The sequence below is a fragment of the Mobula birostris genome, chromosome 3 (assembly GCF_030028105.1).
Source record: "Mobula birostris isolate sMobBir1 chromosome 3, sMobBir1.hap1, whole genome shotgun sequence".
Classification (NCBI taxonomy): Eukaryota; Metazoa; Chordata; class Chondrichthyes; order Myliobatiformes; family Myliobatidae; genus Mobula; species Mobula birostris.
The window spans coordinates 193,889,315-193,915,173 of record NC_092372.1 but is presented as its reverse complement, the minus strand read 5'-3'; the positions used below and the strand labels follow the sequence as shown (position 1 = coordinate 193,915,173).

Below are 25,859 nucleotides of genomic sequence, written 5' to 3'. Positions count from 1 at the left end.
GCCTGTTGAAAAAATCCAAATTATTTTTTCAATAGAGATAACTTTTATTGTAGTGTCCTCGTGCAGTGTGTTGAAACTCTTAACTAAACACCAAGTTAAACCGGAGCCAATGAAGACAGAGTCGTAGTAAGGTTAGCAACACACATAAAAGTTGCTGGTGAACGCAGCAGGCCAGGCAGCATCTCTAGGAAGAGGTGCAGTCGACGGTTCAGGCCAAGACCCTTCGTCAGGACGGGTCTCAAAGCTCTACGCTTCTTTCTGCGACTCCAGTCGTAGTAAGGTTAACCACTTACTATTCACTCTTCCACATTAACCTCGTATGGTGAAAACGTTTGATTAAAAAAAAACATATACAGTGTCTGTTTCATTCTTGAGAACACGCGCGCTCTTTTCTTTTAGTGAGAGTCTACAGCTGCCCAGAGTAGGGAGGGGGTTGCGTCAAACCGCCGCCAGGCTTGAGCCGACCCTGCATTTGAAATTGAAAAGCCACCATGCGCGCCGCTCCAACCGCTGCTTCCTTAACAGAATCCGTGTTAATATTGTTACTTCAACATGTCTACTGTCATATGGACTTACGGCGTTGCTTCTATAATGTTTCTTTGTGGGTAGAAACGGAGCTCTTCACGTTTATGCTGCACGCGTGGGACCCCACCTTTTCTCTTTCTCCAAACCAGAAGTTACCCACAAGACGCGGCGAAACCGGAGATGATATCATCACGTGCTGCGATATACCATAGACAATGAATTTTATCTTTAACTTCAACTAGAAAGTAGTTACAAACAAATTATTTAAAGCGGAAACCCAACAAAGCTGGACAAATGCTTCAACGGCAACACATTTATCATAATCTAAATGCCTCAATTCTCATTTTCTTTTCTACTTTTTCACATCATTTGTTTTGAGCAACCCGATGTAACACATCCCATTTCTAACAGCTTACCTTCTTGTGGGGACACAGAAGCTAGATATAATTCAAACCAATTGGTCAAAAATGTTTGTAGTGAGGATACAAGTTTTAGGAAGGATTTTCCTGCCTTGAGCAAATGTTGATTTGAAAGCACCTGGGTGATTTTTACGAAAAATGTTGGGGAGTGAGATTTGTATGGATGGGAGAATGCAAGTAAGATCGGTAAGTATCTGTCAGAATTGTCGGCTGGGTTCTTGGTCCATTGCTTAATGTGAAGCCATGAGCATGAATCTTTATATTAATGTCTATTTTTATTTTGGTGGTTCAGATAAAGAATGTTGAACTAAGGAAGAAGATGCTTTTCCAAGTTTCTTGACCAACTGTTTCCTCAACTAAAATGGGTTATGCTGGTTTTGTTAACCTTTAGATGTGCTGGGGAAGGAGCTGCAGCAACCAGAGCAGGGCTACAAGTTACTAGCAACAGCCATCAGTGTGTAGCTCCCAGCAGTCATGTTGAGGCTGCTATTCAACTGCTAATGTTTGAAGATCTTTGCATGTAGAATAAGTGCTGCCTTTAATCCCTAGTATTTTTGTTTATCATTTTATATATAAAATAAAAAAAATAAATTTTGTCTTTAATTTTCAAAAATAAATTAAGGAACCTTTCTTCCTTGAAGAGATGTTGAGTGTGAATTAAGTACCTTTTCCGTGCATCTGACAATTGCATTCCCAGGAGCGTTTGAATAATTTGACCGTCAGCTCCATAGATTCTTTGGTTTGATGATTGCTCTTGTGATGTTGCTGTGATTATTTCATAATGGCTAAATTTGACTTGTGCATCAGGTTAATTTCTAATTTTTAATCACAGGAACATGAATGCTTGAGAATAAAGCTTAAAAAATATGCATTTCTCTTGCATTGCATTACTCCTTCCATGCAGTAATCTTTCTATCATTAGGTGAAGAAACTTAAAGGAATGACCAGTATTAGTCTCGTAAATCAAAATAGCTCATTGTGACATTCATCTTTCCACAGATGCACAAGGATCTTCATCAGGTATGGCTGGGCAGAAGAGGACTTTGCAGGCCAAGGGTCATTTCAGAACCATTGCTCCAAAAGTTAGTCTCTCACCAGTAATGGCACCTGCTTCTATTCTCCCTCCATCTGCTACCATCAGTGGAATTTCTTCTGGATCCAACACCTCATCCGATATTCAGTCCAATAAATGTCCACCAAAGCCCATTATCATGCCTGCTCGGAGCTATGCGCTGATGCCCATTGTGGGTAAAGAAGGAACATACTCACTGGTTGCGTTGTCACAAGTTGCTGTAGCTCCCTCACAAGCTTCTTTAAAAGTTGACAAGACAACTGTAACCTGCACCGGTCAGCCACAAGTTTCTAAAGGATGCGGGTCTTCGGTAGTATTTGGAAAGACAGCACCTCAGGCTGCCGCTACTGAGAAGTTACCAATACCACGGTATCAGTCCCTCTGGACCAAACCAGCCACAAAGCAATGCCGAGCCTCAAAACTAGCAGTGGTAAAGCCTAGTAATCTTCATTGTCTATCAAAAGTGACGTCAGTACAGGTGCAACCAACTCCAGTACCTGGGCATTCACAAATTAATCCAAGTGTTGAAGCACCTAAAACAGGATTGTTGACTGAGAGTGAGAAAACAGCTATTGCAGCAGTTGATAGTACAGTTTCTGCCACATTACCCCGAGATGCTGATGTTGGACACTCATCCACCTCCAAAGCTGACAATCTGAAAAGCAGTGAAATCAACCAAACAGTATCCCTTACTGTTTCAACCAGCATGAACAGATCCATGCTGAACACTGCGATATTTAAAGATTCTTTTAAATCAAATCCAGATTTGTTGAAAGCAGCATGTAGCCTTTCATCTTGGTCTGTTGTCCAATCAGACCAACAATCCCCTGTTATCTCAAAGCAAAATCAATCTGTTGGTTCTTTGCCAATGATGCAGTTTGGAAATTCTGTTCAGTTTATTGCACCTTCTCCTGCTCCAAAAGGCAAAGTTCCCATTTTACCCTACTCACAAGTAAAACGCACCATCTTTCTTAATCCCAAACAAAATCAAGCTCCTGTGGCACCATCTCCTCAGTTCATGTCTAGAGTTCACTCAGCAAATGCAGGAAATGATCAGTCGACTAATGTGCCTAAAAATATTTGTGTGGTTTCTGATTTTCACAGGGTGGGGCCTCAGAAACCACGTAGTCAGCTGACATTTATACCGGCAGAAAGAGTTAGTCCACATACTTCAAAAAAGGTGATTATAAATAGATTAAAGAGGCCAAGCAGCAATATACTCAAGCACAGATTAGCAAGGAAAAGAAAAGTCACAGACAATGTGGCCGTATGTAAAACAAAAAGGTTTCAGACCTGTGATCTGAGCAAAGTGCAGGAAGATAAGGAGAAGACAAAATGTGTTTCTTTTCAGGAATGTGGCACTTACAAAGTTAAAGAAGAAAATATAAAAACAATGACAAATAAAAACTCAGCCAAAACAGCAGCTGTGTTGAAAAAGTTTTGTAACATCATGCCAAAACCTGTGGCTGCTATGCAAGCTGTAGCCCCGCTGGCATTCTCAGGAGGAATTGTTGCAGTGCAGAACCATGACAGTTTAAAATCAGGGGCAGCACCAAGCAGTACAACAATAAGTAAGATTGGTAATTTTGTACAAGCCGCCAACACGTCTGTCTACTGCAGAAATCTACCTGAGCACTTGAATGAACAAGCATATAAATGCAATGTTTGTAATCGAACATTTCAGTTTAAACATCATCTTCAAGATCATTTGAATATTCACTCCAAAACCAGGCCTTATTGCTGTAGAATTTGCCACAAGGCCTACAGTCACTCAGGCAGCCTGAGCACTCATATGAAACGATGTCACGGTGAAGTACGACGGAAAAAGCTCATGTGCTGCGAGTTTTGTGCAAAGCTTTTTGGAAATATTGGAGTTTATTTTTTTCACCTGAAGGAGATCCACAAGGTCTTAATCAGTGATGAGCCTTCCAACAATTTGTTTATGCAAAATAAGAACCAGCGAAGTGGAAAGTCAGAGCAGATGGAAACCATGTGTTGTTTGCCTCCATCAGACAGGTAATGTAGAAGTCGATTGATGGTAAAGTGTGTTTCTATGACAGTATTGCAATCATAGGACGTAGAACACTACAGCACAGAAACAGGCCTTTTGGCACATCTAGTTAGTGCAGAACCATTAATCTGACTAGTCCCAACGACAGGCAACTGGACCATAGCCCTCAATACTCCTCCCATCCATGTAGCTATCCAAATTTCTCTTGAGTATTGAAATCGACCCCACATCTACCTTTTGCACCGGCGGATCGTTCCACACGGTCACTACCCTGAAAAATATAGCGAGAGTTTAAGATCTTGCGTCTCAGTAAGATCTAGAAAAACTCGTCTATACATTTATTTTTAGTAGGCTTGACTACTATAATGGCGTTTTCATAGGTCTCTGTAAAAAACAATTAATCCTCAGACGCCTGCAGCTCATTCAGAACACTGCTGCTAGAGTCCTCACTAAGATCATGATCAAGAAAGTAGAGCACATCACTTCAGTTCTTAGATCACTACACTGGCTTCCTGTCCATCAGAGAATTGAATTTAAAATATTACTACTGGTTTATAAGGCACTGAATGATCTAGGGCCAAAATATATCTCTGAGCTCTTGCTGCATTATGAACCTTCCGAGCTCTCAGGTTGTCTGGGGTGGATCTGCTTACCGTCCACAGGGCCAAAACTAAACAAGGTGAAGCAGCTTTTAGTTATTATGCTCCACATATCTGGAATAACCTATCAGATGATCTGAAGCCTGCCCAACTTTAAGCTCCTTTAAATTGAGGTTTAAAATTTTTCTTTTCACTGCAGCTTTTAATTAGAATCTCCTGCACTATAACTTTAATTTCTTTATTTTTATGTGCAGTCTTATTCTCTTTATATTGTCTGAAATTTGATGTTTGATTTTTATATCTTGTTTTATGGAAAACACTTTGAACTGCCTTGTATTTGAAAGGCGCTATACAAATAAACTTGCCTTGCCTTACCCTCAGAGTGAAGGAAGTTACCTCTCATGATCTCTTTAAACATTTCACCTGTCACCCGTAGCCCATGACCCTCTGGTGGCAGTCTAAGGAAACTTTCATAGAACACAGAAATCTACAGCACGTTACAGGCTCTTCGGTCCACAATGTTGTACCAACCATGTAACCTACTCTAGAGACTGCCTCAAATTACCCTACTGCATAGCCCTCTATTTTTCTACGCTCCATGTACCTATCTAAGAGTCTCTTAAAAGACCCTGTTATATCCGCTTCCACCACTGTCACCAGCAGTGCATTCCACACACCCACCACTCTCTTTGTGCAAAACTTACCCCTGACATCCCCTCTGTACCTACTTCCAAGCATCTTAAAACTTTGCCCCCTTGTGTTAGCTATTTCAGCCCTGGGGGAAAAAAGCCTCTGACTATCCACACGATCAATGCCCCTCATCATCTTAAACTCCTCAATCAGGTCGCCCCTCATCCTCCGTCACTCCAAGGAGAAAAGACCAGGTTCACTCAACCTATTCTCATAAGGCAGCTCTCCAATCCAGGCAACATCCCTGTAAGTCTCCTTTGCACTCCTTCTATAGTATCCACATCCTTCCTGTAATGAGGTCACCAGAACTGAACACAGTACTCCATGTGGGGTCTGACCAAGGTCTTGTATAGCTGTAAGACCTTGAACTTAATCCCACACATCTCCTGAACACATTTGGCAAACTCTTTCTCATCCATCCCTTTTGCAATACAGTAGTCCCAGTCAATATGTGGAACTGTGAAGTTTAAAATCTTATTCAATTAAATGATTCCGGAGAGGGCCACAGGTGATTTCTATTCTTTACTGAGGTGCACTGTTTTTAAGATAAAAAAATACATTCTACCAAAGATCACTAGAGTAGTTCACTGTTGCAGAACTATTTAATGTTGAGCTTCATTCAACAATGATTATGTAGAATCATTTAAATGTCGATATGACTGAGTAAGATTTGTATACCGCAGTTCCGGAGGGGAGATCAGATTGTGCTGAGGCAAAGTGAGCTTAATAGAAGCAAGCATTTTGTGTGCCATGGTTTCTGAGGAGGCATCAGATTGTGTACAGGGACACAGCGTTTAAAAGAAGTGAGTGGAGGCAGTCGGCACTTTTTGCTTGTCACAGTCCCCAAGGAGACATTGGGATGTGTGGGTTATCCAGGGAAGGGAGGCATCTCTATTTAAGGGGCCTATCATGTCCAACCTGGGGCAGCTCACTCACCTCTGGTCTTCACCAGACACTTGGCTCTCAGTTGTGGCTCCAAGTAGCTGTTTGCATGCAATAGTAGCCACACTCTGGTACACCGCTTTGACAGGTGTGACTAACAAGGTGAGGGTTGCTAGCGACTTCATACCCCAGTGAGATAGGGATATACCTGACCTAACGTGCAAAGTCAGTTTTGGTGGACCGGGTGGATGTGGTCTACAGAGCAATCCAATAGCCAGGAAGGCAGTACTGTGACGCTCCGTGGAGAGCCAAGGGCATGACAAAGCACAGAAGTCATCCACTGCAACGAACATAGACCCCAGTTTGTGAGGCTGGTTCGTACCACACGACCTGGATGACTTCTGAGGTTGAGAGAGTGAAACTGCCCCAATGCAACAGTTTTTCCACTTTAAAAACTCACCCGCACAGGGTTCCTGTCATCATCAGACACGAGGGACAACCACCATGCAGAAACAGATTAATCACACTAAAAACAATTCAAAACTATTTCCACTGCCTCAGTCTCTCCCCACAGTCCTTTCTTTTTCATTACGTTAAACACTTACCCAATTTTCCCAGACATTGTACAAGGCATTCATTAAATCAAGCATCACAATGTAGAAAATGCAAAAAGAAATGTCCCCTCACCATCTTAGAGACAATGTTATGACATAAAGGCGTATTGTCAAGTTTTTCACCAGTCCAACATAGCTAATTTATTATCCCTCTCAACTCTTCTCTTGCTTTCTCCCCATAACCTTTGATACCTTTACTAATCAAAAACTTTTAAATATTCCCAAAGACTTGGCCTCTACAATTTTCTATGGCAAAGAATTCCACAGAATCTCTACCTCTGATGAAAGAAATTCCTCCTCATGTCTGTTCTAAGGGGTTGTCCCTCTATAATGAGGTTGTGCCATCTGGTCCTAGACTCCCCCACTACTGGAAATATCATCTCTACATCCACTTTAGCTAGACCTTTCAGTATTCGATAGGTTTCAGTGTGATCCCCACCTCTTTCCCCCTTAATCTGAGCTCCAGCAAGTGTAGGCCCAAAGCCATCAAAAGATTCCTGGAAGGTACATTGTTTCCCAGTTGGCAGGGTCTGGGACATAGTCATTGAGAAGTATAGCACAGAAACAGTCCCTTTGGCCTATCTAGTCAATGCCAAAACCATTTAAACTGCCTACTCCCATCAACTTGCACCGGGACCATAGCCCTCCTTATCCCTACTATCCATGTACCTATCCAAACTTCTCTTAAAAGTTAAAATTGAGCTCACATGCACCACTTGTGCAGGCAGTTCATTCCACACTCTCACGACCCGCTGAGTGAAGAAGCTTCTGCTCATGTTCCCCTTAAACTTCTCACCTTTCACCCTTAACCCATGACCTCTGGTTGTAGTCCCACCCAACCTCTGTAGAAAAAGCTTGCTTGTATTTACCCTATCTATACCCCTCATAATTTTATACCTCTTTCAAACCTCCTCTCAATCTCTACGTTTTAAGGAATACAGTCATAACCTATTTAATCTTATAACTTAGGTTCCCCTACCCGAAAACATCCTCGTAAATTTTCTCTGTACTCTTTTCAATCTTGTTTATATCCTTCCTGTAGGTAGGTGACCAAAGCTGCACACAATACTCTAAGTTAGGCCTCACCAATGTCTTACACATAATATCCCATCTCCAGTACTCAATACATTGACTTATGAAGAACAATGTGCCAGAAGCTTTCTTTACTGCCCTATCTACCTGTGACTCCACTTACAATGAAGTAATCTCCTGTGTTCTCAGATCCCTTTGTTCTACCACACTGCTCAGTGCCCTGCCACTCATTGTGTAAGATCTACCCTGGTTGGTCCCACTGAAGAGCAAAACCTCACACTTGTCTGCATTAAATTCCATCTGCCATTTTTCCAGCTGATGCAGATCCCTCTGCAAGCCATGATAGCCTTCCTTACTGTCCACTACACCCCCAATCTTGGTGTCATCTGCAAATTTGCTGATCCAGTTAACCACTTTATCTTCCAGATCTTTGATATAGATGACAAACAACAAAGGACCCAGCACTGTGGCTCACCACTGGTCATAGGCCTCCAGTCAATCTTTTACCAACACTCTCTGGCTTCTCCCACAAAGCAGTTTAAATTGGTTTTGTACAGACTGGATGGGCTAAAGGGCCTGTTTCTGTGCTGAAGTTTTCTCTGACTCTGTCTCTGAATTGTGCTGGTTGAGTTCTTTGAGCTTCAGAGATTGTACTGTACTGCTATAAAAGTTCTGTCTGGTAATTTTAGCAGAACTTAAAAAAAAGCTATAATGTATAAGTTTTGTTACTGCAGTTTTGAGGCATGTTTTCTGAAAAGTGTGAACTAGAAGTGTTTTGGTGCATTAATAAATAACATCCAGTACTCTGGAAAATTTGCTAGTCAGGCAAGTTTGGATTGAAAGTCTATACTGGCCTTGTGTGTTATGAGCTGCAATTCCACATATGTATGGATTCTGTTACATATTGTAAAAATTATGACTTCTGAATTTTGAATGATAGGTGCTGTGGCAGATGACTACTCCAAATGGTGTGGCATTGAATCACATAGATGTAAAGAGTCATAGGTTGAAATTCTAATGAATTGCCTAGTTTTGACTCAAGCAGCGGTGAAAGTTATTCACTGGAAAGTGCACACGTGGGTGTTAAATGCATACTTTTATTCACCAAAAAGACCCTGCTTAAATTAGCTTATCCTCCCATATCTCTTCAGCATAGATAATATCACTGATAAAAAATGAGTTGCAGGTTTTGAAAATTGGGATGTTATTGTTTGTCCAGTAAGGTAATTAATGTAATGTCTTAGTGTTGAAACAGGATGTGGGTTTGAGATGCAGGTTGCCTGCAGTAGAAGTTCTTAAGCTCACCCAAGCTATTTCTGAAGTCTCAGCGGAGACAGAATATTTCCCAACTGAGCTGGAAAGAAAATTTGAAGGTGAATCATCTTGATCACTGGGTGTGCTCTTTGATCTCATAAATAGAAAATTTGAGAAATACTGACTTTTAACTTTATTTTATCCGTTTAAGAAAATGATGTCACAATTGATTATCTGATTACTTACTGCTCTTTAGACTTATTTCATTTCTGAGTATATTGGGCACTGGACAGAAAAGGGGTTATCGTATGAAGAGATGAATGCTGAAAGCCCACAAGGGGGGAAAAAAGCAGTCTTTTAAGTGTGATTTTTAACACACTTAATTTGAGGAGGTTACCAGGAAAGTTGATGAAAGACAAGCAGTGGCTCTTTTCTACATGGACTTCAGCAAGGCATTTGACAAACTCCTGCATATGAGGCTGGTCAAGAAATTTTAGTCACTTGGCTTTCAGGATGACGTAGTAAATTGGATTTGATAATTGTCTGTATTAACAATCTGGATGATAATATATTAAACTGTTTCAGCAAATTTGTGGATGATAGCAAGTTTGGGGATGTAGTAGACAGTGATGAAGGTTATCAAAGCTTGCAGCACGATCTTGACCAGCTGGAAAAAAGGGTTGAAAAATGTTAGATGAAATTTAATACAGGCAAATGTAAGGTGTTGCACTTTGAGGTCAAAGCTGGGTAGGATTTGCACAGTGAACAGTAGGGCACTGAGGAGTGTAGTAGAGCAGAGGGATCTGGAAGTATAGATCTGTAGTTCCTTGAGAGTGGCTTCACAATCGGTAAAGCATCTTTTAACATTTTGGCCTTCATATATCAAACAATTGAGTTCAGGAATTGGGATTTTTGTTGATGTTGTATAAGATGTTGGTGGGACCAGATCTGGATATTGCATCTAGTTCTACTCGTCTACCCACAGGAAAAATATCAATAAGATTGAAAGAGGACAGAGAAAATTTACAAGGATATTGCTGGGACTTAGAACATAGAATAGTACAGCACAGTACAGGCCCTTCGGCCCACAATGTTGTGCCGACCCTCAAATCCTGCCTCCCATATAAGCCCCCACCTTAGATTCCTCCATATACCTGTCTAGTAGTCTCTTAAACTTCGCTAGCGTATCTGCCTCCACCACTGACTCAGGCAGTGCATTCCACGCACCAACCACTCTCTGAGTAAAAAACCTTCCTCTAATACCCCCTTGAACTTCCCCCCCTTACCCTAAGGCCATGTCCTCTTGTATTGAGCAGTGGTGCCCTGGGGAAGAAGCGCTGGCTATCCACTCTATCTATTCCTCTTATTATCTTGTACACCTCTATCATGTCTCCTCTCATCCTCCTCCTCTCCAAAGAGTAAAGCCCTAGCTCTCTTAATCTCTGATCATAATGCATACTCTCTAAACCAGGCAGCATCCTGGTAAATCTCCTCTGTACCCTTTCCAATGCTTCCACATCCTTCCTATAGTGAGGTGACCAGAACTGGACAGTACTCCAAGTGTGGCCTAACCAGAGTTTTATAGTTTTATAGTTTCACGACTTGCCGATGTGACTTGTAGAGAAAGGTTTAATAGGATAGGACTTCATTCTTCACTCAGTGGTGCGAGTGTGGAATGAGCTGCCAGAGGAAGTGATGGATGCAGGTTCAATATCAACATTTAAGAGATGTTTAGATATGTACATGGGTGGGGAGGGTATGGTGGGCTATGGTCCAGATGCAGTTCGATGGGACCAGGCAGAATAACAATTCAGTGTGGACTAGATGGGCTTGAGGGCTTGTTTCTGTGCTGTGATTCTCTGACTTTATATGACTAGTTCAAGCCCAGAGAATCTGCAACCTGCCAGCCCTTTCCCTACTTTTAGAATCTGGAGAATTAGTAGCTGAAGAAGACATTTGCCAGCAGAGGCAGTGAGATAAGATGAGACACCAAGCCAACACAGTAAGCAAATGGATAAAAGAAACAACTCTGTTCATGTAAGATTCATCATAAAGGGATCTTGAAAATAAAGTATATCTTTGAATAAAATGTGTGAACGGATGGTGCTATTTGATTGGTAAGTTGAGCCGGGCCCTTTATATGAATGTCCTTTGTTTAAAATTGGCTTCAAATAGTTGTTCATTTGTGGTTACTAAATGTGTGAACAGAATATAACCACTAAAATCCAACTCTGACCTTTTGGTACCATTTCAAAGAACATGTTTGGTCTTAAGTAAGACACTAATACTTCAAATTCAGGAGTGTAGTTTTAATGACAATCATATAGGTTATCCTTATGAAACTTTTTGATGTGGCAGCTTCTACACAAAAAACTCAGGTTAACACTAACTGCATGTTTTGCAAGTTTCCCTGCTTTGTATTTGCCGTTACTGGGGGTCCCACATTGGGTCATAAAAGGAAAAAACCCTTGAGTGTAAGTTTACTGGTTTTGCCAACAATACCCTAAATCTTGTGTAAATTCAACTTCAAATTCAAGTTTATTGTTATTCAAATGTATACATGTATACAGCTAAACGAAACAATGTTCATCTGGGAGCGAGGTGCAAAACACAGTACAAGTATCCCATACAGCATCTAAAATAATATTATCATATAGTTAAATATACAACTATATAATGCTATGATCTCTGTCATAAATAATGTGTACTGGGTGGTAGCAGGGTGTTCAGATGTCTCATAGCATGGTGGGGTGGGAGAAGCTGTTACCCGTCCTCTCAGTCCTTGTCTTCGACTGTAATAGCTTGACAGAAGGAAGTCTAAAAGAGATCATGGGTAAGATGTTGATTGCTAACAGCTATTCCGTCTTAGGAGAATCACAACCAAGTCTGGTGTCATTTTTACTTGACTGAATGTTTTCTAGATATATTCACCGGGTAATGATATTTATTGGCCCTATAATTGACTGTTCCTTACATCTTCATGGGAGCAAATGTCTGCTTTAAACACCCTCAATTTCAGTTGACAAAAACTGGTAACATAATTTACTTTCTGGAGAAAGTAAATGGAAAGAAAATCATATTTATTTTTTACCATGCACTTACATCCTTAATTATGAAACTTTTCCATTGACTGAACATATTATGTCCTAAATGTTCATCTGACTAGTTAAAACAAGTAGGATTTTTAGCCTTATTTGTACTTCTAATGTTAGTTTCATCCAAGAATTCATTTTGATTTGTAGTTCTTCAAAGAGAGGCACCTAAAGTCTGCCTGCTTCATTAAGAAGTATCTGCAGCAGTTCAAGAAAGCATCTTACCACCACCTTCTTAACCAGGAATGGGCATTTAAATTCTGGCTCAGCCAGTGAAGCCCAGTGATTATATTAAAGAAAATATTAGGAGCATCAGTGCCAAACTAAACCTCGCATTTTTATAATTTGAAAGAAATACCTTGTGACTTGAGGTGAATAATGTGAGGAGAATTGTAAAGTTTTGGCAAACTTTTTCTGCTTGTCAACATAATATAGTCACACTAATGACTAGATCCATCTATGCTTTTTTAACTCCAGTTGCTTCCTGTTGGAGATCATCCATGACAGAATAGTACATATTCAATTGTACCTCCATTTCATGTATTTCAGCATTGTTGAGAAACTGATCAATGAAGAAAGAAGAAATGTGAAGTATTTTTATTTTGTCAGTGATTAAAACGGCATTGTTTGGCCCAAAGAGGTTTAGGCATGTGTAATCTTGGCTCTGCAGAGAGTTGAAAAATGTATTCATTTTAAGTCAAGGAAACAGCCTCCTCTACTACCATGTTGAGGTCACTTTCAGGTCGGAGGAGCTACACCTCGTTCAGTCTGGGTAGCCTCCAATCTGACAGCATGAACATCGATTTCTGCCTTCCCCCTCTCTTCTGTCTTTTTCCATTCTCCTCTATGGCTCCCCCCTTGCCCCTTCTCTTCTCACCTGCCTATCACCTGCCTCCAGTGCCCCACCTCCTTCCCTTTCTTCCATGATCCACTCGCCTATCTGATTCCTCCTCCTTCTGCCCTTTACATCTTCCACCTATCACCTCCCAGCTTCGCACTTCCTAGCCCCCTCTCACACGTTCTCACCCATCCACCTTACTTTACCTATCACTTGCCAGCTTGTACTGCTTCACCTCCTCCCATCTTCGTATTCTGGCTTCTTCACACCTTCCTTTCCAGTCCTGATGAAGGGATTTGCCCCGAAGCATCGACTCTTTATTTCTCTCCATAGCTGCTGCCTGACCTGCTGAGTTCCTCCAGCATTTGATGTGTGTTGCTCTGCATTTCCAGCATCTGCAGAATCTCTTGTGTTTAAAATAGGAGTATTTGGGGTATTTGCACCTTTAGCCTACTCCACCAGTTGGATTGATCAATAATGAGTCATTATCTATATTAACCCTGTTTTCCCCATTCTTTCCCCTCATACCAATAATGTTTATGGGATTTAAAAATACATCTATTTTGTTGACAGCTCTGAGGTAGTAAATTACCCAGGTTCACTGCCCTTTGATCAAAGATATTTCTTCTCTTAGTGCTAAATCTCTTGCCTTATAATCTTAAGATTGCAAGTCCTTTCCTTTCAAAAGAAAGTCTTTTCAAAATATAGCCATCTCACAACAAAAGCATCAAAAAATTAACAGATCTTACAGCAACAATAATATAAGCTTGTTATGTGGCAGATTTTTCAGATGTGGAATTAGTTTTTTTTAAATTTTGCTCACATTAGACTTTGGCATTGGTTTTGTATGGCTGCCAAGTGGAAGCTCTTAACTCTAGTTGCATGACACCACTTTCTAAACTTCTTGTATGTAGTTCAGCATTTTGTGTACTCAGGTGACAAAAGCAGCATCCATAATCTGTAAGTCTAAATGGGGTTTATTTAAAAATCCCAGTTTGGGATCTCTCCAAGATCAAACTCTACCAAAACATGAACAAAACAGGCCTCGTGAAAAGAAACATGCATGCCACAGCTGGGGAGATGTGGTCACTGTGAATTTTGAGAAGAAGAAGCTAAAGTCAGATGTAATTACAGAGGCATGAGAGATGAGTTGGCCAGAGTTGATTGGAAAAGAACACTGGCAGGGATGACGTCAGAGCAGCTATCACTGGAATTTCTGGAAGCAATTTGGAAGGCACAAGATATACATCCCAAAGAGGAAGAAGTATTCTAAAGGAAAAATGACACAACCATGGCTATCAAAAGAAGTCAAAGCCAACATAAAAGACAAAGAGAGGGCACATAATAAAGCAAAAAATTAGTGAGAAGTTAGAGAATTGGGAAGCATTCAAGTACCAACAGAAGGTAACTAAAAAAATCATTAAGAAAGTAAAGATGGAATATGAAAGTAAGCTAACCAATGATATTAAACCAAAAGTTTTTTCAGAAAGTGTAGAAGAAAGGCAAGTGTAGATGTCAGACCACCGGAAAACAATGCTGAAGAGATAATAATGAGGGACAAAGAAATGGCGGACGAACTGGATAAGTATTTTGCATCAGTGTTCACGGTAGAAGATATTAGTAGTATTAGATTATGAGAACACTCAGTCCTCTTTTATTGTCATTTAGAAATGCATACATGCATTAAGAAATGAAACAATGTTCCTCCAGAGTGATATCACAGAAAACAGGACAAACCAAAGGCTAACACTGACGGAACCACATAATTATAACATATAGTTACAGCAGTGCAAAACAGTACCATAATTTGATAAAGAACAGACCATGGGCACGGTAAAAAAAAAGTCTCAAGTCCCGATCGACTCCTGAGTCCCCGATAGCAGGCGGCAAAAGGGAGAAACTCCCTGCCACAAACCTCCAAGGCACTGACAACTGTCGATGCCTTGGAAGCAGCCGACCACAGCCGACACCGAATCCGTCCATCCGAAAACTTCGAGCCTCCAACCAACCCCTCTGATACAGCCTCCCGAGCACCATCCTCTGCTGAGCACCTTCGACCTAGCCCCGGCCACCGAAACAAGTAAAGCCGAGGATTCGGGGCCTTCTGTTCTGGAGATTCCAATTACCACACAGTAGCTGCGGCAGCAAACCGGGCATTTCAGTAGTTTCTCCAGATGTTCCTCCGTACTCTCACGCCTCTCTCCATCAAATCAGAATTGTACATGGTCCTTTACTTGACAGATTACAGATATCATTCACCGGAGAGGCAGCACGTGCTGTGTCGTGTCGCCATCTTCTCCTCCTCCTGGTGTATGGTGGAAGTTCCAGGTGTGGGTCATAAAGTGTGTGAAATTAACATTGCTAGGGAGAAGTTTCTTGGGAAACTGAAAGTACTGAAGGTAGATAAGTCACCTGGACCAGATGGTGTACACCCCAGGATTCTGAAAGAGGATGCTGAAGAGATTGTGGAGGTATTTGTAATGATAATTCAAGAATCATCAGATTTTGAAATGCTTCTGGAAGACTAGAAAATTACAAATGTCACTCCACTCGTCAAGAAGGGAGTGATGCAGAAGAAAGGAAATTATAGGCCAGTTAGTCTGACCTCAGTGGTTGGGAAGATGTAGAAGGTGATTGTTAAGGATGTGGTTTTGGACTACTTGGAGGCACATGATAAAATAGGCAATAGTCAGCAAGGTTTTCTCAAGGGAAAATCTTGTCTGACAAATCTGTTGGAATTCTTTAAAGGAATAACAAGCAGAAAATCCCAAATATTTGAAAACTATTGCTTTCAGAAATCTCACCTTACTCTTGCTTTAATTTGTGTGGTATTAAGAGTTACTATTTAGAAATCTTCTGGCTGTTATAATTGTTGGCTTATAATAATATGGTTTCCTCAATATTGAATTAAAGCCTTAGTTGAAAGCGTTGTCTTTTAGTATGAAGCTGAAAGGGATTACAAATGCTCCAACCTTGAACATAAAACAGAATGCTTGAACAACTCAGCAGGTGAAGCAGCTTGCAGTCGTGATTTGAAACAGTGATCTACTCTTTTTGCCTCTATAGATGCTGCTTGATCCACTGATTTCTTCCAGTATCCTGTTTATTGTCCTTACTGGTTGCAGGTTGAAAAAAATTAGTAACTCCACCAACAATTGTAGAGTGAATTGGAGTAGGTAGGATAATACTTCGAGCATTATGATATTGATTTGTACGTACATTTACCATGTAATTCTAGACCCACAATCCACCATGTAACAATGAAATAAGTGTTTCCAAATGGCAGAGAGATAAATTCAAGATATTGTACTTAATGGCTTCTTGCAAAAGGAAAGAAGCCAGTAAAGAAAGTGGGGAACAGAGAGGAGGACAAGCTAGAAGGTGATACGTGCAGCTAGGTAGGTGGGGAATGAAGTCAGAATCTAGGAGGTGATGTGGAAAAGGCAAAGGGCTGGAGAAGTATTCTGATAGGAGAGGAGAGTGGATGGATCATGAGAGAAAGGTAAGTTTGGGGGGGTGGGGGAGACCTGGGGGAGGTAATGAGCAAATGAGAAGAGGTGAGAGGTCAGAGCAGGGAAATGAAGAAGAGGGAAGGGGGGAGAGGAAAAGATTACCAAAAGTTGGAGGAATTAATGTTCACGCCGTCAGGTTGGAGGTAACCTAGACGGAATATGAGATATTCCTGAGAGCGGCCTCATCGTGGCAGAAGAGGAGGCCATGGACTGAGATGCTGGAACAGAAACAGGGATAGCAATTGAGATGTTTGGCCACCGGGAAATTCCGCTTTTTGTGGATGGAGCTGAGTTGCTTGACAAAGTGTTCCCCCAATTCATGTCGGGACTCACCAATGTAGATGAGGTGACACCGTGTGCACTGGACACAATAGACGACCCCAGCAGATTTGCATGTGAAGTGTTGCCTCACCTGGAAGGACTGTTTGGAGCCCTGAATAGTGTTGAGTTAGGAGGAGAATGGGCAGGCTTGCAGCATTTATGCTGCTTGCAGAGATAAGTGCCAGGAGGGACATTTGTGGGGAAGGATGGACAAGGGAATCACAGAGGAAGCGATCCCTGTGGAATGCAGAGACATCTCCGATCCTGCTATCTCCTCCCTCCAGTTCCAATGGCCCTGGCTGCCTCCAGACCGCATATCCCACCATCGCCAACTTTGATTCCAAAGGCCCAAGATGCGTTCAGATTGCTCCTGCTCCAGCTTCAACTCCAGCCGCAGCAACCTCCAGGTTGAGACCTTTTTTACTGCTGCTGGGTCACTGGTCTCCCCTCCCCCTCACCACCACCACTGCACTGGAACTCTGGGATTCTCAGGCTCCCCATCACCTCTTGGGTCCTCTGAGGCTCCATCTCCCCCCCCCCCCACCCTAATTTCCCTGAACACCCAACCCTCCCTTCTCCTCTAATGCCCTCAATTCTCATCCCTCCTTGATCCCAGTTCTTAATCCCTGCCATGTCTTCACCATTCTCTCTGACCTTTTCCCTGAGGTGGAATGTTCCATTTTCAGCAAGGGCCTTAACTTTTCGCCCACACCTCAGGGAGTCCTGTGCCCACCACAACAAGAAGCTCTTCTTGCTTCTGACATCCCTGTTTCTAACCCCACTGTGTTGGCAGAATTCCCCACTCTGCACTGATGACCCCTTCTCCCATGTCCAACCCTCCTCCTCTTCTTAGACACCCCACTCTAGGACTCTGCTTGCCCTATGTCTTTTCATCTTTAATTGCCAACGAAACATTATTTGGCTCGACTTCAGCACTCCTCTCTCCTTTTCGAACCTTGCCCCCTCTGAAAGCACTGCCCTCCACATTCTCCACATCAATCCCAATCTCACTATCAAACCCACAGACAAAGGGGGTGCTGTTGTAGTGTGGCGGACTGAAGTCTGTCTTGCTGAGGCCAGGCGGAAAATCTCAACACCGCCTCTTACTTACCCCTTGAAGAGGACCCCACTCAGGACCATCAGAAAATTGTCTCCGATACCATCACCAACCTCACCAACTCTGGAGATCTCCCATCCATGGCCATCAAACACGGTTCCCTTACCCTGCACTGCTTGTTTCTACCTCCTATCCAAGATACACAACCTAACTGTCCAGATAAGCCCACTGTTTCTGCCTGCTCCTGCTCAACTGAACTTGTGTCCGCATACCTTGGCTCCATCTTACCTTCCTTAGTTCAGTCCCTTCCCACCTATATCCATGACACTTAACATGCTCTCGATCTCTTCAATAGCTTTCAATTCCCTGACCCTGACTGACTCATTTTCACCATGGAAAAATCCCTGTACACTTCTATCCCCCATCAAGAAGGCCTTAAGACTTTCCTATCTTTCTTAACAAAAGACGTGACCAATTCCCCTCCATCACCACCCTCCTCTATTTGGTGGAACAGGTCCTCGCCCTCAACAATTTCTCTTTTGGCTCTCCTCCCGCTTTCTCCAAACTCAAGGTGTAGCCATGGGCTCCTGCATTAACCTCAGCTATGCCTTTCTTTTCATTGGCTATATGGAACAGGCCATTTTCCAAGCGTTCCCAGGTAAGGTTCCCCAACTCTTCCTGCACTATATTGATGATTGGATTGGTGCTTCATGCACCCATGCTGAGCTTGTAAATTTCATCAACTTGTCTCCTACTTCCTCCCTGCCTTTACATTCACTTTGTTCTCCCCTTTCCCCTTTCCCCTTTCTCAATCTCTCTGTCTCCATCACTGGAGACAAACTGTCTTTTATAAGCCTACCGATTCCTGTAACAGTCTCCAATTTAAAAAAAAAATGCTCGTTCCCTTTTCTCATTTCCTTAATCTCCCAGGATGAGGCTTTCTTTTCCAGGACATCAGAGATGATAGTCATAGTCATACTTTATTGATCTGGGGGGGGGATTGGTTTTCATTATAGTTGCACCATAAATAATTAAATAGTAATGAAACCATAAATAGTTAAATAGTAATATGTAAATTATGCCAGGAAATAAATCCAGGACCACCCTATTGGCTCAGGGTGTCTGACCCTCCAAGGGAGGAGTTGTAAAGTTTGATGGCCACAGGCAGGAATGACTTCCTATGACGCTCTGTGTTGCATCTCGGTGGAATGAGTCCCTGGCTGAATGTACTCCTGTGCCCAACCAGTCCATTATGTAGTGGTGTTATGATTATGTAATGATATTCTTCCAAGAATAGGCATTCCCTCCCTCCTCCATTGATGCTGCCCTCACTCGCATCCCCTCCATTTCCCAGACATCTGTACTCACTCCACCTTCCCGCTGACTTAACAGGGATAGGATTCCTGTTGTCCTCACCTACCACCCTATGGACCTCCACACCCAGCACAGCATTCTCCACAACTTCTGCCATCCCCTATGGGACCCTACCACCAAATACATATTTACCTCCCCTCCACTCTCCGACTTCTTCAGGGATCGCTGTCTCCATGGTTCCCTTATTCATTTGTTCCTCCCTCTTAATCTTCTTCCTGGCCTTTGGCAGAAGTACTATACCTGCCTGTTCTCTTCCTCCTCCTTCACCTTCATTCAGGGCCTCAAATAGTTCTTCCAGGTGAGGCAACACTTCACGTCCGAATGTATTGCGGTAATCTACTGTATCTGGTGCTCCCGGTGTGGCCTCCTCTAGTTTGGTAAGACCCTACGTAGATTGGGGGACGGTTTTGTCGAGCACCTTGGCTCCATCCGTAAGAAGTGAAATTTCCTGCTGGTCCCATTTCAATTCCTATCCCCATTCCCGATCCAACATGTCACTCCACGGCTCCTCTTTCGCCACAATGAGGCCACTACCAGGTTGGAAGAGTAACACCTCATATTCTGTCTAGATACACCCCCCCCCCCATCCTGATGATATAAACATCAGTTTCTCCAACATGGCAATTTTTCCCTCTTCTCCTTCCATCTTCTTCATTTCCCCAATCTGGCCTCTTACCCTTTCTCTTCACCTGCATATCACCTTACCTGGTTACGTTCATCCTTTGCTTTCTCCCATGATCCACTCTCCTCTTCTATTGGAGTCCTTCTCCATTTATTACCTTCCAGTGTCATACTTCATCCACCTCCTCCACCCACCTGCCTTCACCTAACACCTAGCTTGTGCTCCCCTCACCCCAGCCCCCCCAACCTTGTTAATCTGGCTTCTTCCCCCTTCCTTTCCAGTCCTGAAGAAGAATCTCAGCCTGAAACAGCGACTGCTTATTTATTTCCATAGATGATGCCTTTCCTGCTGATTTCCTCCAGCACTTTGTGTGCGTTGCTAAAGAATCAATAAAAAATGTTGCAGTCATTCATTAGAACTGGAAAAATAACCACATGGTAATGAAAACCAAAAAAAAATGAGAAGATGCGAGAAAAGCTGCTCACTACTCTATTTAACAAGAAAATAGCAGATAGTGATACGGAAAAGATTTCATTATGACTGAGCGAAGGAATATAATAACATTTAAAGAGGTGAAGAATACACAAATAACTCAGATGGTGGTTGGACTATTATCTGCATGGAAACAGGAGAGGCTGATAAATGACACACAATCCATTGGTATGAGTAGATGAATAATAAGATTAAAATTTTCTCCATTAGCACAACAGTTCATTTTTAATTAATGATAGATTTAACAGTTAGCCAACATTCCTGTTGGGAATGTGGATGAGGATTCAAGATATGAAAATAACGAAGTATGTGGAAGTATGTGAGCGTCTAGGGTAAAGAAATAACTTAAAATTTTAATTGCAGTTGTACATTACAACTGCAAAAATAAGTGGTTTAGCAAGGAAAAACAAAATTAAAGAGAAGACGTGGGTGAAATTACTTGCAACTTAAAGAAAAAACAGGAGACGGTGAGATGGCAGAGATATTTCAATATGACTGTAGGAAGAAACATAATAAAAGTTAATGTCTTGAGAGAGAAAGATTACGTGAATAGCTGATGGTGGGTGGACTATTCTGAATGGAAACAGGAGAGGCTGGTAAAATATTACAAATTCCATTAGTGTGAAGAAATGAAAAATAGGATGGTAATTTCCCCTACAAGCCCAAGGATCCATTTCAAGTGAAGTTAGATATTAGTCGATTTGCTGAAAAGGCAGTTTAGGATTCACAAGCAAGTATAACCTTGGCTGAAGGGTTGATAACAGGAGATATAGTGTTCACTCTGCACTCTATATTATGGCAATTTTGCCTCATATATTAATTTCATTGCCAGTATTTATGATTGAATCTAAACATGCAAACTATAAAGTTGCAACATTTAGCTGGTGGCCACAGAGGTCTGAAAATTGAGGATTGGCTGCTTAGAACTGAGGTGAAAAATGCCTTGACTCACAGTGCTGGTATTCTCGACCCTGCAGGACTGAATGTTCAATTATAAATTCAAAGCAGCAATTGATAGATATTTGAATTTCAAGCGTAAGTGGAGTTATGTTTGAGGATCAGCCATGATCGCCCTAAATGGAGCTTGCAAAAGCAGCTGTATTCAGTGCTGCACCATGTCTATAGGGAGGGTAAGGGTGGTGTGGTGGCTGGAAACTTGAAATATTACAGTAACAAATGCATTAAAAATGTGGAAGCGAGAAGTTGTAATGACTGCGATTTAACTATTAGATTTTCACTTTCAGTCTACCATTACCCAAAATCAAAATCAAAGAACAGCACATGGTAGAAATTTGAAATAAAAACAAAATGTTGGAAGAACTCGGAAGGCCAGAGCTGATGAAAGGCCTTTGACCTGAAACATACAATCTGTTTTTCTAACTACCTGACCTGCCAGACATTTCCAGCATTTTCTGTTGTAATTCTATGTTTAAACTTCTTTCAGGTTCTTGTTGAGAATCTTGATTTCTAAGCTACATTAAGGTCTCAAAGTTTCCTCTATTAGTGAACCAGTAGCTTAGTATGACCAAATTCTCTGCTACCTCTTCAGTGACTGTCCCGCTTGGTGGCGCAATAATATCAGCGCCGGACTCTGGAGCGAAGGTTCCCAAGTTCGAATCCAAGTCGGGTTGAGCGTCGAGCTAGCAACATGGCCTCGGAAAAACAAGAATAGCTTTCTACGGAAACACCGTCATGACGGTGCCCCAATAACTCCACTGCTGAGTTAAGGGCTATTCTTCTTTGGTGACTACAGTAGTGTTGATCATTATTTTCAACTGACAGTCATATAATCTTGGCTACTAACTCTCCATCCATATCTCATTCTAGCGTTGCTTCTGCCTTCTCCACTCCTGATACATCCTAACACACTGCCTCTGAAATCCTGTTTGGGCTTGGTTTGGTAAGTGAACAGGGTCCCATTCTTTGGCCTTAGTATTGTAAATCCTTTAGACTCTAAAATCCATCCCAATCTCTCCTCTAATTGTGACTCATATTTTGTGAAGTAACTTTATACCCACTGCACAAACAGTACAAATATTGTTGACCCATGCAGTTATGTAATTCTTGAAATCCCTTTTTTCCCCCTCCATGATTTGTTTGGATGGATTAGGAGTCTCATCTTCATTTTTTTATATTTGGTCTCTAAATATTATGTCTGTGGCATCATCTGGGCTGAGTGCTGCTTTCTCCTCAGTGTCATCACTGAAACTAAATGACATTTGGTTACCAATTCTTCAGTGATTCCAAATTTCCCATTCTTTTAATAGGGATGAACTAGGTTTTTGCCAGCTTGTATTAATCCCGTTAGTCACACTACATGCTCACTTTGCAGAAGACTGTTAAGGGCATTGCCCAGTTATACTGAAGAATCAATCTGCTCAGACTCCACAGACTCATCCAGTTCTGAATGAAATCTTCTCCAGAGGTATTTCCTAGCCAAGCTCTTGTTTAATCTGACTGAGTGTCATTTCTTATTCATGCATCCATCTGCAGTTAACACAGACTGGTAGCAGCTTGGATAGTCATTGATAATTTTAGAAGATTGTCAAAGGATACAGCAGGGTATAGACCAGTTGCAAATGTGGACAGTGGCATGGCAGTTGGAGCTTAATCTGGGTTTTTGCACATTGGGAGATCGAATGTAAAGCCTACAATGGGAAATTTAAATAAAGAAATAAGATTAGCTTTGTTTGTCACATGTACATTGAAGCATCGAGACATTTAGCAAAATGCATCATTTGCGTCAATGACCAACACAATCCAAGGGGAAGCCCACAAGTGTTGCCATGCTTCCAACACCAATATAGCATGCGCGTGTGCAGGATCCTTAACTGGTTGATGTGCAGGGGGATTTTGGGGATCCAAGTTCCCAGAAAGTGGCTGCACAAGTTGGTAAGATAGTAAAGAAAGCATATGGTATGTTTGCCTTTATTAGTCGAGGCATTGGGTTCAGCTATCAGGAGGTTATGTTGCAGCCTTGTAAAACTCTGGTCAGGGCGCCTCTGGAGAATTGCATCAATTCTGGTTGCCCCATTCTAGGAAAGATGTGGAGGCAATGGTGATTTTTACCAGGTTGCTGCTGGATTTAGAGGGCATGTGCTGTTAGAAGTGGTTATGCAAACAAGGAAACAAGGGTTGTTTTCTCTGGAATAATGGAAACTGAGGGGAGACCTGATAACACTTATAAAATTATGAGAGGCATAGATAGAGTAAACAGCCAGTCTATTTTCCCAGGGTTGAAAAGTCTAGCATTTAAGGTGAGTGGTGGGTGGTGGATGGTTGAGGGGTGGGAGGGAAGTTCAATGGAGATGTGTAGGACAGATTTTTTTCACACACAGTGGAGGCAGATACAATAGAGGTATTTAAGAGGCACTTAGATAGGCATGTGAAGATGCAGAGAATTGAGGGATATGGACCATGTGCAGGTGGTCGGGATTAGCTGTCATTAGACAATAGGTGCAGAAGTAGACCATACGGCCCTTCGAGCCTGCACCGCCATTCTGAGATCATGGCTGATCATCTACTATCAATACCCGGTTCCTGCCTTGTCCCCATAACCCTTGATTCCCCTATCCATAAGATACCTATCTAGCTCCTTCTTGAAAGTATCCAGAGAATTGGCCTCCACTGCCTTCTGAGGCAGCGCGTTCCACACCTCCACAACTCTCTGGGAGAAGAAGTTCCTCTTCAACTCTGTCCTAAATGACCTACCCCTTATTCTTAGACCATGCCCTCTGGTACTGGACTCTCCCAGCATCTGGAACATATTTCCTGCCTCTATCTTGTCCAATCCCTTAATAATCTTATATGTCTCAATCAGATCCCCCCTCAATCTCCTTAATTCCAGCGTATACAAGCCCAGTCTCTCTAACCTCTCTGTGTAACACAGTCCGGACATCCCAGGAATTAACCTAGTGAACCTATGCTGCACCTCCTCCACAGCCAGGATGTCCTTCCTTAACCCTGGAGACCAAAACTGCACACAATACTCCAGGTGTGGTCTCACCAGGGCCCTGTACAAATGCAAAAGGATTTCCTTGCTCTTGTACTCAATTCCCTTTGTAATAAAGGCCAACATTCCATTAGCCTTCTTCACTGCCTGCTGCACTTGCTCATTCACCTTCAGAGACTGATGAACAAGTACTCCCAGATCTCTTTGTATTTCTCCCTTACCTGACTCCACACCGTTCAGATAACAATCTGCCTTCCTGTTCTTGCTCCCAAAGTGAATAATCTCACACTTATTCATATTAAACGCCATCTGCAAAGTTTCTGCCCACTCACCCAGCCTATCCAAGTCACCTTGAATTCTCCCAACATCCTCATCACATGTCACACTGCCACCCAGCTTAGTATCATCAGCAAACTTGCTGATGTTATTCACAATGCCTTCCTCTAAATTATTGACGTAAATTGTAAACAGCTGTGGTCCCAATACCGAGCCCTGTGGCACCCCACTAGTCATCACCAGCCATTCTGAGAAACACCCATTCACTGCTACCCTTTGCTTTCTATCTGCCAACCAGTTTTCTATCCATGTCAATATCCTTCCCCCCCAATGCATGAGCTCTGATTTTACCCACCAATCTCCTATGTGGTACCTTATCAAATGCCTTCTGAAAGTCAAGGTACACCACATCCACTGGATCTCCCACATCTATCTTCCTGGTTACATCCTCGAAAAACTCCAATAGATTAGTCAAGCATGATTTGCCCTTGGTAAATCCATGCTGGCTCGGCCCAATCCTATCACTGCTATCAAGATATGCCGCTATTTCATCTTTAATAATGGACTCTAGCATCTTCCCCACTACTGATGTTAGGCTAACAGGGCAATAGTTCTCTGTTTTCTCCCTCCCTCCTTTCTTAAAAAGTGGGATAACATTAGCCATTCGCCAATCCTCAGGAACTGATCCTGAATCAGGAACATTGGAAAATGATCACCAATGCATCCGCAATTTCCAGAGCCACCTCCTTTAGTACCCTTTAGCTTGATTAATTCAGCACGATATTATGGGCTGTACTGTTCTGTGTTCTATTTGAGGGAAATTCTTCAACTAAATACCTCTGCTATCTATTAGGTTTATCCTAAATTATTTACTCCAGCTTCCAATGCAGAAGCTCCTCAAAAGAAGTGCCTTTGAATTCCTGTTAAAACACTTCCCTCACCCTAATTCCTCTCTTTCATGTGAAGTACTGTAAAGATGAATTGCTTTATGAACGCAATTTAGTCCTGATAGTGAACAGTTAATTCCTCTTCAGAATGTTTGAATTTCTCAACGGTAAAATTGTCTTGAAGGTTGCTTTTCTGATGGATTAGCTTTTCCACTGTTGATTATTTAATCTAAGTGCTGCATTGTTCAATGTTTCTTCATTGCTGCAAGTTTTTGAAAAGGATTATCAAACCTGTGATTAGGGCGTTGGAGAGTGTAACTCGTGGTTTTATTAGGTAA

The 25,859-nt window shown here is 42.1% G+C and overlaps 1 protein-coding gene across 6 annotated transcripts in view; it reads left to right on the top strand.

The window, feature by feature from the left end:
- The window catches only part of znf438 (zinc finger protein 438), a 266,265-nt gene that overhangs the window by 225,960 nt on the left and 14,446 nt on the right, over window positions 1-25,859 (top strand). For all 6 annotated transcript variants that reach the window (XR_011885493.1, XM_072253956.1, XM_072253953.1 and 3 more), the window contains one exon: window positions 1,944-4,032. Coding sequence is in view for 5 of the 6 variants with exons in the window: in XM_072253956.1 (XP_072110057.1) it covers window positions 1,944-4,032 (2,089 nt within the window). In the remaining variant the exon portion in view is untranslated. The remainder of the gene's footprint in view (window positions 1-1,943; window positions 4,033-25,859) is intronic.